A 13693-nucleotide genomic window follows, 5' to 3' on the forward strand; every position below is an offset into this window, starting at 1 on the left:
AGTTCACCATTGACAACATTTCCTATATATCTAATGTCACACCCCAAAAAAGTTGGACGCCAGGTGTTACATTTAGGGGCCTGTACTTTTATACTAATTAACCGTTAACTCAGTTGGGCACGCAACGCTGAAAAGGTAATCCCAATGCAAGTCGTACATTTATTTGTTTTCAGGTGTCCCAAAACGAAGACTGGGTCGGTCATTGCCATCGCTGCGTGCAGGACCTACAATTAGGGGTGAATTGTGGCTAACACATACACACACACACACACACACGTACACACATAGTTCATAGACAGCTGCTTTGCCAAAAGAATGTAGACAGTCTGACTGACTAACTGACTGGCTGGCTGCCTTGCTTGACTGGCTGGCTGGCTGGCTGGCTGACTGGGATCTATGCTCAGTTTCTTACCACCGGCTAGTGACGCCACCAAATTTAAATTTGTTACACACACACACACACACACACACACACAGAGACGCATTGCTAGTCGTGTTTTCGTAGTCGATTGTGTCGCTTCTTGGATTGCGCTTAGTTCTATTCGAGCATTCGCTTCGTTTGAACGCGCTCGCTTCTAATTCTCTTCTCGTCTCTGAGCTAATACTACTGGTGCATCGAATAATTATCGTCTTAACAAATTTTGACACACTTTGGAAATGCGCAGTCAAGTGTTAAGTTTTTGCATTGCCATATTGTTAATTGTGTGCCTCATGTAGAGGGCAATTGGCAACTGGCAATTGGAGCATCAATCTGGGAATTATGCCTTGGCAAGCCTTACTATATCTGAGGCCACATCGGACAGAGAATGACGGTAAACACGCTAAAGAGTACGCCGCAAAGGATACGCCAAATTGGCGAAAGCTTGCAGATGCTCACCAAAGAGGCGCATCGCGAGGTGATGCGCTGTGAATGTAAGTAACTTTTAACTAAAATTAAAGAGATGATAACTTGGCTGGGTTTCAGTTTATTAAGAATTATCAATTATAAGTTAAGCTTAAATTGAATGGTGAACTTGTTAATAAATAAATACTTTAAGTCTAGTAAATTTCATTCGATTCTCAATTGAAACGTTTAGTTAAATATATTTTTTTACCTAAAAAAAAAATGGTTGTTTCAAGTTTTATGCTTTGTTGTTGTTAAATTGTAATTGTTGATTGCGTCAACTCAGCTTTTGTCCTTCAGCTGTGGCATTAGCAATATAATTGATTACCATCCACATATTTACCCCCCTTATTTGTTTAGTTTTTTATCTGTAAATATATCTATGTCGATTGCCTGTAACGTTGTAATAAATTCAAGAAACGTCACATCAAAGGCGGCTCTGTGTTGTGGCAGCGATTGCTAATTTGCATAAGCGGACAACGTCATCGCCAATTTAAACAGGGAACACACAAAAACTACGTTTTCATTTTCACATGTGGAAAAAAAAATCAAAAGCAAAAATTAAAATATAAATATGGATCTTTTTCTTCGAAATTTCCATTAGTGAACCGAAAAACAAATATTGGTTTTGTACAAATGTGTAATAGCTCCTGCAAAGATTACAGATCATAAAAGTGCTCGCAAATGAGCTCATCGTATGGAATTTATTTAAATAAGATATTGAATGCTAACATGATGATGGAACAATGGAACGATATATAAATATAAATGAACTTCGCAAACTCCGGACAAAACTAGTTATCATTATAGAATTGAATACATAATAAACTACTACAGCTTATGTTTGAAAGTCTTCCTTGACTGAACTTGACTGCTATAAATTAAACATGTTTATCCTGAGAAATGTCAAGTCACAAATCATTACAAGGATTAAAGAATCCTTTAAAGTTCTTATCATTGAACAAATATATTTATATTTCTCACATTGCTTGAGAACGGGTTAAGCAAAGTGTATATGATTAGATTAAGTTGTTAAATTAGCATTTTATTCCCCCAAAAAGCACACGAATGAAAACAGATGGTACATTTTTTTGAGGCATATAGATGAAGTTTGTGTTGAGCGAAAACTAGATGCCTGCCAAGCACGCGATTTAAATACATATTCCTTTCAAACAAACACACACACACACACATAATGTGGCAACTTCTTGGGGCATTGTGGTTGTTAATTAAGCTCACCTTGAGCCCTGAAAGCGGCTTTCGTTTTCAAGGTCATCGCCGATAATTGCATAACCAGAAAACAACTAAACCGGACCGATTTTAAAGAACATTATTCCATAAGAGGAAACACGCTGAAGGACAACCCAACAAAATATATAATTCTCTGATTTGAATGTGATATATAACACATATTACACATGTGTACCATATCTTGTTTCCCTTGAGCTAATCGGCAGAAGTTCATAAAATTATGCTGCCAAAAGTCGAGAACAATACAAACAACAAACAACAAGATATGGAAGAAATAACAGAAAAACAAATGCGAAACAAAATCAAAACAAAACAGAAAAGCGAACACAGCAACTTGAATAACCAGTTGCAAACTTGTCAAAATCAAAACAAAACACAAGAAACTCGCTACTTTTCGCTCTCTTTCTCTCTCTCTCTCTCTCTCTCTCTCTTTTTGTAAATATCTTTATTTCTGCTCAGTCGCTGCCTCAGTAGAGAGCAAATAATAAAATACTGGAAATATATGTTTGGCCAGCAAAATCAAATTCTGCCGCCGCCTCAGTGTCTGAGCAGCTGCGGTTGGCTTTGGTTCGATATCGGTGCGTGTTATGCGAGAGAGAGAGAGATAAATAGAGAGAGAGAGAGAGAGATTCCTGCTACATACTAATTCGGCAATCGGTTTGGTTTGTTTTGTGTTTTGTTTTTGTTTTCCAACGCTTGAGCGCTTCTATGCAAATGTTAGATAGAACAATAGTGAAAATAACATAAATATTCAATGAAACTGCCTTTTGGGCGTGACCGTGAACTGTGGTTCAGCCGGTTCGGAGTGTATTGCGGGAGTTTGAGTCTTGCCACAGAAAGTTCTATTTTTATACCCGTACAACACGCTAGCGTACACAGTCAGTGTAGTTCCTTAAAAAAAAGAAAGATTAACAATAGGTGTTAATTTTCGTAGTGACGTATACGTAATATGCCAAACAAATTCAAATCCATACAAATATTAGTAAAATCAACAAACTCGTTTCTTTTTGAGTTGGTATTTACCATCCAAACTATTAAATTTTCTCCTATTATTTCATTTTTGCGGTCGACTGATTTCTTATTTGTTCCGCTTTATTGAATGTAAAATCGAACGAGCACAAGTTTCACATTATTTTTGACTATTGCGTTTATTTCTTACCATCAGCACACAAAGTTCTTAGTATCTTGTTAAAAGCTTAATCAGCAAGTCGTAAAAAAAACCATTAAACTTTACAATCGCTAAACATATAAATTCTGGCGCCTCGATAAGAAAAACAAGAACACTTGATGGAAACCCAACATAAATTGTACTTCCATAAATAAACCAATAATGTAAATAATTGTTGAAAAAAAGAATAATGTGTGAGTGAAAGTGTGCTAAAAATATATTCTAATTCGCCACAAGTGGTATTTATTTATCTGCATTTCCGCGAAAATCAACGAATCCTACAAAAAAAAAAACGCAAAAATACAATTTAACAAAATATGCGACAATGGAGCTGATAAAAAAATACAAACAGGGAAAGCTGACAACTGGCGATATACGCTTGTTGAACCGTATGTTTATTCCTTATTTCTAGCATACATTTTCTATTCTTGTTATGAAATTTAAATCTATTGTTTCTCGGTCAGCAAAGGGCCTTTGGACAAATAAATAACAACCTTCGACTGAACTGGCCAAACAAAATTCGAATTCTATATATGTGAGGTTGACAATGCTAATTGAATTTTACAGAAGCTGGCCCCCAATTAGATATCGTGTTGACAGCAAAAATATTTTTATCAATTAGGGCAACATGTTGGCTGTCCAACAATCTGTCTGTCTGTCGTCTGTCAGCGTTTGTGTGGCATGCGTCTTTCATCAATAATGTTTTGCACAATTTTGATGAATGACTCTGACAGTGGCCAAGGCCAAGACACAAAAGACGATATTCAGTTTTCTTTGACTGAAATCAACAAATTTGATTGTAAACATTACTTTTATAATATAATTACGAATTATATTAACTGTAATATTTGCCATAAATGTAATTGCCATTATATGTGCGATAGAAAACGTTTTAATGTGCTAAAATGGCTAAAGGGTTTTGAAAATGTGTTAATTTGCATTGCTTGCTACTCGCTAATTGGCCACTGAATAATTGTTTTTTTTTTTACTTAGGGATTGTTCCGATAATTGACTGTTTGTGTTTGCTGAAATATTAATAAACAATTGCCTTGTGGAGTTTTATACACAAGTGCTGTGAGTGGGCGCAGTTCATAAAGGAATGCGCATACGCCATGTGGTTCATTTTCAATGGCATCAACAAATAGCTAAAAACAAACAACTTCCGCGAGAAATTGAATATAGTAAATGTTAACTGAGCTTAAATTGTAAACTAAATTTCAAATGGCTTTAAGGTAAATTATATGAGCTAAATAATCTGCCAAAGCGAAAACTATTGTTTACATATAGTTATTACTCTGACATACAGCTGGGATATCTGGAATTCAGTAGATTAAAGTATTTACAAGTAACATTGAACACTCATTTGCCACTCGATTCGAATTCTGCTAGCTTCATATCAAGTTTCAAGCCGTAATATTTATTTATAACTCGCTCGATGCTTCAGAATATTACGCCATCAGCCAAAAGTGCCGCTGCCCCTGGAGCCATATTCAGTTACACAAATCGGCAATTTGACTGACCAAATATAGTAGTTGTCGGCAGCGCTAATGACACTCTAGGCTAGCATTTTCACTAGTTTCGCATTGCCCTTTCCCTTACCCCCCGCAACAACAGCGGCACAGTTGAGGGGCAGTCTCTTAGTGGCAGAACAATGGCCCAATGGCGCTGTGTCTATTAACGCTTTGGCGTTTCTGGCACAGTTGGAGATGGGGTATGATGTCATTGTGTTGTTGCTGCGGCTCTCAAGTGCTCCATGCCCCATGCAACTCTCAGAATAAATCGCCATATAATACAACAAATATATATATATATATATATATATAAATACCGCATAAGTGAGACTCGCTTAGGAATATAAATAAACCAGCATTTATTACTATTTAAAAAATTTGTAGCTTATGCGTTCACTAGTGCATGAAAACGTTTATAATTCATTAGTCATTATTCATTTGTTCGCTCAATTCGTGTGTGCAACGTGTGAAGAGTGTCTGTCCATAATTAGTCCTTGCAAATCATTAAAATGGCAGCAGCCAATAAAGATCTCAAGTAATTTTCTACTTTTAGTCAACCGAACAGGAAAAAAGAAATCATCGTATTTATATCCCGACTTTTATGATGGAAAATATTTCAACTCGAATATTTGTTTGTTGACTTTTGGCACAATGCATTTCTCATTTTGCTTTGCGAAAAATTCATTTATTAAAATTAATTTTCCCCAACATTTTACAATTTGCTTGAACTCGGCATGACTGAATTTAAGCATCAATTGGAATGGATTTTATTGGGCAGGTCCGTCGCAAATTTCGACGTCATCGGCAAATGTTTGTTGTTATTGTTGCTGTTGTTGTTATTGCGTTCGTGGCTCGTTAACCAAGCCATTCAACATCTGCCATGATATCATGCCTCCAATATAAACTCAGCCCCGCCAACCAAATGCTAGTTTATCGACGGCGTATGTTTTCACAATGTCTTCTAGTAAATTTACGTATATGTATACAAAGAAACACCAGCCTCGCCTCTGCCCCCGAGTGCCGCCTCCAGCTTTGTCTGTAGAATGCTGTAAAAGATGCTGCGATGTTTTGTCAAAAACATATACACAACAATTAATCAAGTGTGCTTAAAATTCATATATATATGAAATATATAGATATCAAAAATAAACCATGCCTTAAAATAGTTGTAATACAAACAAACCCAATATTACACGCAATTCTTATGTTTATCTTCTTATTTTGTACACAGTTTCTATTCTATTCTATTTTATTCTATTCTATGCCATTGTTAATGGATACTATCTTTATACACAATATGCGTGGTTGGCCATGTTTAACTATTTGAAATGTTTATGCCTTGGTCTGGCGACGTGATTGTAATAAACAATTATTTTTGACGGCATTTAAGTTATTGAAATTATTTATATTTTTTGCATTTATCATCAAGTTTTGGTAAAGCCAGTTAAATTATAGAAAGCTTTAATTTAAAGGTGCGATAAACATTATAATTAGTGTTATTGTTATTATAGCTATTATTATAGCTAAGATCTTTTTAATAGTTATTACTTTTCTCATAATTATTATCATCCAGGGTGTCAAATCGAAACACATTTACTTTGCGATTCCGATTTATAAAAATTCCGATAAAGATTCAAGTATATATTCGGTTATGTATTGGAACCTTGACTATTGCGGTACACTACCGTTTCGTCATATTCTAAAAAAAATGTCAAATTTATGAGAAAAATTCAGTCGGGAGATGGGAAGTCCATGCGGTTCCAATTCTGATTCCAACTCCTGTTTGACACCCTTTTCTTACTTGATACTCATTTACCAATGAATGAATTTTTCTGAATCAGAATATATTTACTAATTTTATTTGTCTTATTTACATTCCTCAATTCTTACAGATATAGTAATATGTCTCATGGTGCTTGTGGCCACTTTCTCCATTATCTGGAGCGTTTCATTGCACTTGTTGTCCGGTGATTTCTACGATGGATTCATCAGTGCCAAAATTATGTTTAAGGAACGCGACCACATCGATAATAGAAGCAACGAAATTGGCAATAAGTATTTTGAAAAAGTGGGACAGCTTTTGTATGTCTCGAAAGAAGCACTGCAATCGCCGGAGATCGAAAGCCGTAAGTCTAATTTCGATTTCTGGCTAAGTATCATAGTTAACAATTTGTATCCTTGATAATTAGCAACACAAAAGTCAAAATACAAAATCGCACATATCTATGAGCCAAAAGAAAGTGATCTGCGACTGACGCATCTTATCAGCGATCACGAACCGAAGTTGAATGCACTGCAACAAACAACAACCACAAGCGAACCACCCAATAATGTGTTCAATGCCGAAGCGGATCGAAAGTTTCTAAATAGTGAGTACAAACAGCGAGATGGGGGAAACGGATATCTTTTCAAACATGCTAAATCTGATTTGATTTGATTTACTTCAGAATCCATCGATATTCATGCCACACGCTGGAGTCACGGACTTGGTGCACAATTTGTCTACGCCTTTCCGCTGATTTCGGAGGTGGTGGCCATCATTTGGACGGCAATGTGCATCATCTTCCAAACGGGCAACAAGAAAACATCGTTAGTATTTCAAATTGAGGATATAACAATAAAGTTTTATAAAAAAAATATCTGTTTGTGCAACACAGTTCTGACCACAATATCATTTATAGTAATTTTTGTTCTTGTATCCACAATTTTTATACTCGAAACCCATTGAAAATGGGTAAAAGGGGTGAAATGATTTTGTGCAAAAAGAACCAACTCCGACACCATAATATAACTATATATTTTTGATCAGTATCAAAAGCGGTGTTGATCGATTAGTCGAGGTCTCTAGACTTGAACCTTTTTACTGGTTTTTGTTGTTTTTATTTTAAAATCTTTCACATCTTTAAATGTTAATCACTAACTTATTATTATTATATATTTATTGATGATATTTGTCTGAGTTAATTTCCGTACTTCCTATAGAGATAGGATATATATTTCATGAAATTGTTAAAAATTAAAAACTATATATCGCATGAAAAATTTGCATAACTTGATCTGACTGCCAGGCTATTAAATCTATACCAACTCAACTAATAACTTTTCTTTTTTTTATGAATTTAATTTTTAGAGTACTGCCCAAGCCGTGGCGCATTGTTGTGCCTTCGATTTTGATCTTTACGCTGATGAGTCTGCTCAGTGCCTGCTATACGATATTAACCGATGCTTACTTGAAGCGCCTGTGCCTCAATTTGCGTCAGGGTCTTAGCAATCCCTTGGCCATTAGGTCAGTCCACATTTGGTGTTAATGTGCCATGAGTTCATTAATTAAGTAATTATACTTTTTAGCTGTGGTGATGCAATTGCCGTGTTGCGACCCTATATGCACGAGCACAGTGTCTCGCATGATGCGTACCTGGATATCTTCCGGTTTAGCTATGTGATCAGCATGACCCTGTGGATCTTGGCACTGCTGGTGATGGTGTTGCGCTGTGCCTTTGCCGTCGATTTCCAGCTGGTTGACATCGATGATATGTTCGATGGCCGTCGAGCTCACATGCAGCCTATTCAGCCAGTTTATACGGAGGTGCTGCAGACGAGCCCACAGCACAAGCAGCAGGCGAGACCCAAATCCGAGGAGGATTACCAAAGCGCCAAGTCGCGTCTTAGTGATTTAGCTGTGCCGCTGCTCGAGCTGAAGGCCCCGGAACAACAGCAAACGGAACAGCAACAGCAAATGCACTTAACAACTGTGGCTTAGGTCTTCACTGTGCCTCTACAGAAATCTCAGGTTTATTTTTATATATTTAGTGTAAAGCAGAAACTACATCAAAATATTATTTCGAACAAAATTCAATGATATTATTTAAGTGTAAGCTAAGCAGAAACTCGTGCCTCGTTTCAATTGAATGTGAACTTGATTTTTGATGATTATTTATTGATAGAGTAGTTTAATTGAAATTGTCTAACCGTAAAACCAGCTGGTGCAAATAAAATACAAAAATATATTCCATATACAAATAACAAAATTGTTTACAATAGTTTCATGGTAATGGTCTTGTTCTCCAAATAGTTGTCCAGGCCATCCTTGCCCAGTTCACGTCCAATGCCGGAGTGCTTGTAGCCACCGAATGGTGTCTGTGGTAGCACGGCATCATAGCAATTGATCCAGACGGAGCCGGCATCGACGTTGTTGGCAAACTTCATTGCCTTATTGATGTCATTGGTGATGACGCCAGCAGCCAGACCATATTGCACATTATTGGCACGATCGATAATCTCCTCCAATGAGCTGAACTTGAAGATGGACTGAACGGGTCCAAAGATCTAAAATGCAAATAATGTTGAGAGACTGCTCAATGGTTTGTTCCTCAATTTTAATTCGAACCTCCTCCTGGGCAATGCGCATGTCATCCTTTACATCCGAGAAGACAGTCGGTTCAATGAAATAGCCCACATCGCCAATACGCTTGCCACCCGCCTGCAGTTTGGCGCCCTGCTGCTTGCCACTCTCGATGTATCCGAGCACCTTGGTCATCATTTCCTCATCGATTTGCGGTCCCTGGAGCACCGACTGCTCGAAAGGATTGCCCACCTTGCGTGCCTTGGCCTTGGCGGCGGCCTTCTCCACAAACTTGTCGTAGATTTTCTCGTGCACATAGGTGCGACTGCCGGCACAGCAGCTCTGGCCGTGATTGGAGAACAGCGCCTCATGGGTGGTCTCCACCGCGTAGTCAACTACAAGGTGCAATTATTATATATATTTGCATTTATTTATATTTATTTGCTTTTCTACTTACTGTCCGCATCCTCGAACACCACCACGGGACTCTTGCCGCCCAGCTCCAGTGAGACGCGCTTTAGATTCGACTTGGCTGCCGCCTCCATGATAATGCGACCAATATCAACCGAGCCGGTGAACGCCACTTTTGCAATGTCTGGATGCTCACTGATCGCGGCGCCAGCGGTGGGTCCAAAGCCATTGATCACATTTATGACGCCCGCCGGGAAGCCGGCCTCCTTGGCCAGTGCAGCCATGTGCAGGGCAGTCAGAGGTGTTTGCTCGGCCGGCTTCATGACAATGGTGCAGCCAACAGCCAAAGCGGGACCCCATTTCCAGGACAACATCAACAGCGGATAGTTCCACGGTATTATCTGGCCCACAACGCCGACGGGTTCCTTGCGCGTCATGGCAATGAAACCGCCAGCGGGAATCGTGTCGCCAAAGAACTTGTCCGTCCAGCCGGCATAATACTTGAGCGTCATTATCGAGATGGTCACATCGAAGAGCGCCTCCGCGAACGGTTTGCCATTGTCCTGTGTCTCAATGCTAGCCAGAAAGTTCTTGTCGCGCTCCATCAGCTCGCATAGCCTGCACGAAAAAACAAACAATGGGTATCTTGAAGTCAGACGCAGAGTTCACCTACTTGTTCATCAGATTGGTGCGCTGTAGCGGACTCATCTGACGCCAGGCGGAGCCACGATGGAATGCCTTCTTGGCGGCGGCAACAGCTCGATCTACATCAGCCTGCACAGGTTACATTTGTTGAGAAATTAACTCACAGAAACAGAGTTCCATTTGCTTACCTTGCTGCCCTCGGCAACCTGTATGATCTCTTTGCCCGTCGCTGGATTGTGGGTGGCAAAGGTTTTGCCCGAAACAGCGTCAACGAATTCATTGTTGATAAAGAGCTGCACATATTGAACAGATTAAACAAACAATTATTAATATATTATCTATTTATAACCAAAAAGTGGCTGAAGGTTGTATTATTGCAATAACATTTTAGAATTTAATAGATAATTGTTGTAGAATATTTTGTAGTTGGTTTTTATGGTTAACATTAATAAATAAAAAAATAATAAATCTGGAACGCAAGCGCCTTGATAGAGTTTATTTGGGGGCAATTTATGACTTTTTTATTCCCCAAATAATCGTAGTTGAAGCAGATAAAAAATAAGATATGGTCAAATTATTTTAAGACGTATTTGCTTTTTCGTTACAAAGATCGTTATATAAACATGCACTTTGGCCTTTCCACAGTGCTTGTCAAACTGTCCCATTCAACACACTTTGCGATGGTTGGCAATTCCCGTAATCTGTGTAGTAGTCCCGCAGTAGCTGGCGTGTCAATAATTAATGCCATCTGTGTGCCTTGTGCCGGCTTTTTGCTAATTATGAGCCACATTGTGTACTTAATTGAACTAAAATTAACAAGTTGTCAGCTGCATTCGCTGCGAGACACGCAACAGTTTTGTTCAACGTAAACGAAACTCAAATTCGAGTCACGATTTGTACAGAAACGAGTTTGACGAATGCAACTCTTAAGTATTTAATCGTATTGTCAATGAAATACTGATCTCAAATACCAATACAAAAAACTATCTCTGCTTGAGGCAATTTTGTAAAGTGGCTTCGGTTCACTAAAAAATGATTAAATTACGAGTTTAGTTGATAAAGGACGTCAATAATTTGAATGCAATCTCATGTTTGCTGATCATTAAATTAGTGCAATCTCATGCTTGTTCAGCACCAAGTTGTTTACGTCCTTTTAAAATTATCTGCACTTTGCACAATCCAATTAGAGTCGAGCGTAACTAATCTAATATTGTGATTATGATATGCTCTTATCAGAACGATCTCGATCAGAGCAAAAATCTTGTAGGTAATTATAATGAAATTCCATAATTATTGCCTTGTTTTTTATTTTATTACATCTTAAATTTATTGTGCGTACCACAAATAAACTTAGATTGACTTAGTTACTTTATTAATGTACGCATTGAGGTTGTTGTCCCCGCTAATCTATGCGTATAATGAATCTTAATAACTGTCAGCTGATAAAACGACAGATTGGCCAACAATCTAGAAATGTATATAAATAAAATACTTTAAACATATTCCGTTCTCTTCACGCATATGGTATATGTATTCATATCAGTATATATGTATATCACACAAGTACACATACACATACGAATATTTCTTCAGATTTGCGACACAATAAAAACAAGTTTTTTAACTGGCAATCAACAAAATTTAATTTGTAAAAGTTGAGCAAATTGTTCTGTAAAGCTTATAACATATGCAACTTTAAGCTAACCATAAATAAGTGTATACAGATTGCAGCCAACTGTTGTCATATAATTGAAATTCAACACTCGCAAATATTCGTATTATTTATAACTGGAATTAGCATTACAGCACAACAGTTATTTATCAATTTATTTACTTACTTTTGTGTATTTTGGCTGCGCGTTGGAGTCTGCCATATTGAATATGTAATTCTGTACCTGCAATTGAGTGAAGTTTTAACTGAGAGCTGCACTGCTTAAGGAAGACTCCAACTGTTGGCGACTTTTCGAGCGTTCGCTGTCAACTAAAGTTGCAGTCGATTTCTCAATTCTTTTTATACTTTGGTGTGTTTTGATAATGTGTGTTCACTTTGCTTTGAACACTCGTTTATCACTGACTCGCTCTACTTTCTACCCTTCGTTATCTGTTTTGCCGGCCGGCAACGCAGACGAACAATATAACGAAATAGCACATACACATTTATAACCTGTAATATTTAAGGCTTGTGGGCTATGCATCGATTCAGATCAGTGTGCCTATATTTCAATTTTCGCCTGAATTTCACTTTAATTTGAATTTTATTATTGCAAACAAAAAAATTCAAATGTCATATGTTATCTGTTAAATTGACAATTTCAACAGTTGGTTTAATTCCTTATATAAGTAAGGCAATGCGAGGTGTCTTCTAAGTGGCATACAATTGTTTTTTATTTGTACTATTTCATCTGTTTTGTGCGCAGTTTCGCGTATTTATTTACGTATAAGACGTGTGCTTTTCTCAATATAATGGGTGCGTGTCTTCGCTAAGAGCATTCTGAGCTTTCTTAAAAGAGGGCTGTCATACAATTCCAATGAGATTTGAACAAAGTTAGAAAGCAGTAACAAGTTGGAATATTTTCATAGTCTTGTTGTTTTTACTAGCGTATTGTCGGTCCTGTCATAATTTGCGGTTGGAAAACTCTCATAGTCGTAGGTTCGCTGCACCAGACCATGATCCAGAAATTTCAGTTTGCTAAACGATTGCGCAATTAGATTACTGCAAAATGCACGAAAATGCAATTAGAAAATAGCAGTAAAATATGGTAAAGAAATACCTGTAATATTTGTAGTCGTATTGTAAGTAACTGGAAAAGGGTTGCAAATTGAGGCCATCCGGGCAAATGGGATTTCCGTGCAGGCTTAGATATTGTAGATTGGGAAAGTGCCGTCTGATAAGCATTATCGTTGTTCTCAGATCCCTGAACTGCAAATTGAATTGAAATACTTTCAATAGCCGATAACAGAGCACGGGGCGCTTTCAATTCAATGAACCTCATTTTTGTTCAACATGAGCACCTCCAGCTGAGGCAGCGGCGTTTTCACTGTGCGCAACTGTGACTCGTGCAAACGGTTGCTGTCCAACACTAGATAGCGCAGCTGCTCGAACTCCGCCAGCCAGGACAGATCCTTGAGGCAGTTGTGACTCAAATCCAAATGCTCAGCGCTATCTGCATAGCGTTGCACAATTTGTGTGGGCATCGTACGCAAATTCTGTTGCACCAATATCAGCTGCAAAAAATAATTTTTCTTGTTTTTAACGAGATTAGCTTCTGCTTCAGGTATTCATTTCTCACCTTGTCGCTGTAGCCGTCGTCATCAAATAATTCTTCCATTTTCATTTCCACTTTCTACGCTTTAGTTTGATCAGTTGATCTTCTCGAGTTGAATTGCAGTTGATAACTGTTCGCATTTGTGGTTTGGTTTCACAATCTACGTTTAATTTTGTTATTTATTTTTATTTTTTTCTTAGCTTTCGTTTTTGCTCT

At 37.8% G+C, this 13693-nt stretch overlaps 3 protein-coding genes across 4 annotated transcripts; 1 reads left to right on the forward strand and 2 right to left on the reverse strand.

Moving 5' to 3' along the window:
* The first annotated feature begins 534 nt into the window (after positions 1-534).
* On the forward strand, positions 535-8689 carry LOC6564139. 2 transcript variants are annotated; one of them, XM_001989709.3, is made up of 6 exons: positions 535-912; positions 6706-6939; positions 7003-7182; positions 7261-7402; positions 7944-8099; positions 8162-8689. In XM_001989709.3, exons 1-6 carry the CDS (start codon positions 807-809, stop codon positions 8571-8573), a joined length of 1230 nt encoding a protein of 409 aa, XP_001989745.1. In that variant the 5' UTR covers positions 535-806; the 3' UTR covers positions 8574-8689. The 2 variants fall into 2 exon arrangements, with proteins under 2 accessions (XP_001989745.1, XP_032592781.1); XM_032736890.1 differs by lacking the exon at positions 535-912 and adding an exon at positions 3613-3691.
* A 114-nt stretch (positions 8690-8803) lies between these two features.
* On the reverse strand, positions 8804-12192 carry LOC6564138 (aldehyde dehydrogenase, mitochondrial). The gene is made up of 6 exons (XM_001989708.2): positions 12050-12192; positions 10400-10504; positions 10240-10340; positions 9613-10184; positions 9201-9550; positions 8804-9139 (listed from the first exon to the last, which is right to left on the reverse strand). Exons 1-6 carry the CDS (start codon positions 12083-12085, stop codon positions 8846-8848), a joined length of 1458 nt encoding a protein of 485 aa, XP_001989744.1. The 5' UTR covers positions 12086-12192; the 3' UTR covers positions 8804-8845.
* A 295-nt stretch (positions 12193-12487) lies between these two features.
* LOC6564137 (leucine-rich melanocyte differentiation-associated protein) lies at positions 12488-13693 on the reverse strand. Its single transcript, XM_001989707.3, has 4 exons — positions 13502-13693; positions 13200-13436; positions 12983-13131; positions 12488-12924 (listed from the first exon to the last, which is right to left on the reverse strand). The coding sequence occupies exons 1-4, from the start codon at positions 13544-13546 to the stop codon at positions 12786-12788; spliced, it is 570 nt and encodes a 189-aa protein (XP_001989743.2). The 5' UTR covers positions 13547-13693; the 3' UTR covers positions 12488-12785.

The sequence above is a fragment of the Drosophila grimshawi genome, unplaced genomic scaffold (assembly GCF_018153295.1).
Source record: "Drosophila grimshawi isolate 15287-2541.00 unplaced genomic scaffold, ASM1815329v1 contig_311, whole genome shotgun sequence".
Classification (NCBI taxonomy): Eukaryota; Metazoa; Arthropoda; class Insecta; order Diptera; family Drosophilidae; genus Drosophila; species Drosophila grimshawi.

Coding starts and splice junctions, on each gene's coding strand:
- LOC6564139 (XM_001989709.3), top strand. CDS start 807: ATGACGGTAAACACGCTAAAGAGTACGCCGCAAAGGATACGCCAAATT. Junction 913..6,705: donor CGAGGTGATGCGCTGTGAAT/GTAAGTAACTTT, acceptor CAATTCTTACAG/ATATAGTAATATGTCTCATG. Junction 8,100..8,161: donor AGCAATCCCTTGGCCATTAG/GTCAGTCCACAT, acceptor TATACTTTTTAG/CTGTGGTGATGCAATTGCCG.
- LOC6564138 (XM_001989708.2), bottom strand. CDS start 12,085: ATGGCAGACTCCAACGCGCAGCCAAAATACACAAAA. Junction 10,185..10,239: donor CGCACCAATCTGATGAACAA/GTAGGTGAACTC, acceptor TTTTTCGTGCAG/GCTATGCGAGCTGATGGAGC. Junction 9,551..9,612: donor GGTGTTCGAGGATGCGGACA/GTAAGTAGAAAA, acceptor TGCACCTTGTAG/TTGACTACGCGGTGGAGACC.
- LOC6564137 (XM_001989707.3), bottom strand. CDS start 13,546: ATGAAAATGGAAGAATTATTTGATGACGACGGCTACAGCGACAAG. Junction 13,437..13,501: donor ACGACGGCTACAGCGACAAG/GTGAGAAATGAA, acceptor TATTTTTTGCAG/CTGATATTGGTGCAACAGAA. Junction 12,925..12,982: donor TACGACTACAAATATTACAG/GTATTTCTTTAC, acceptor TGCATTTTGCAG/TAATCTAATTGCGCAATCGT.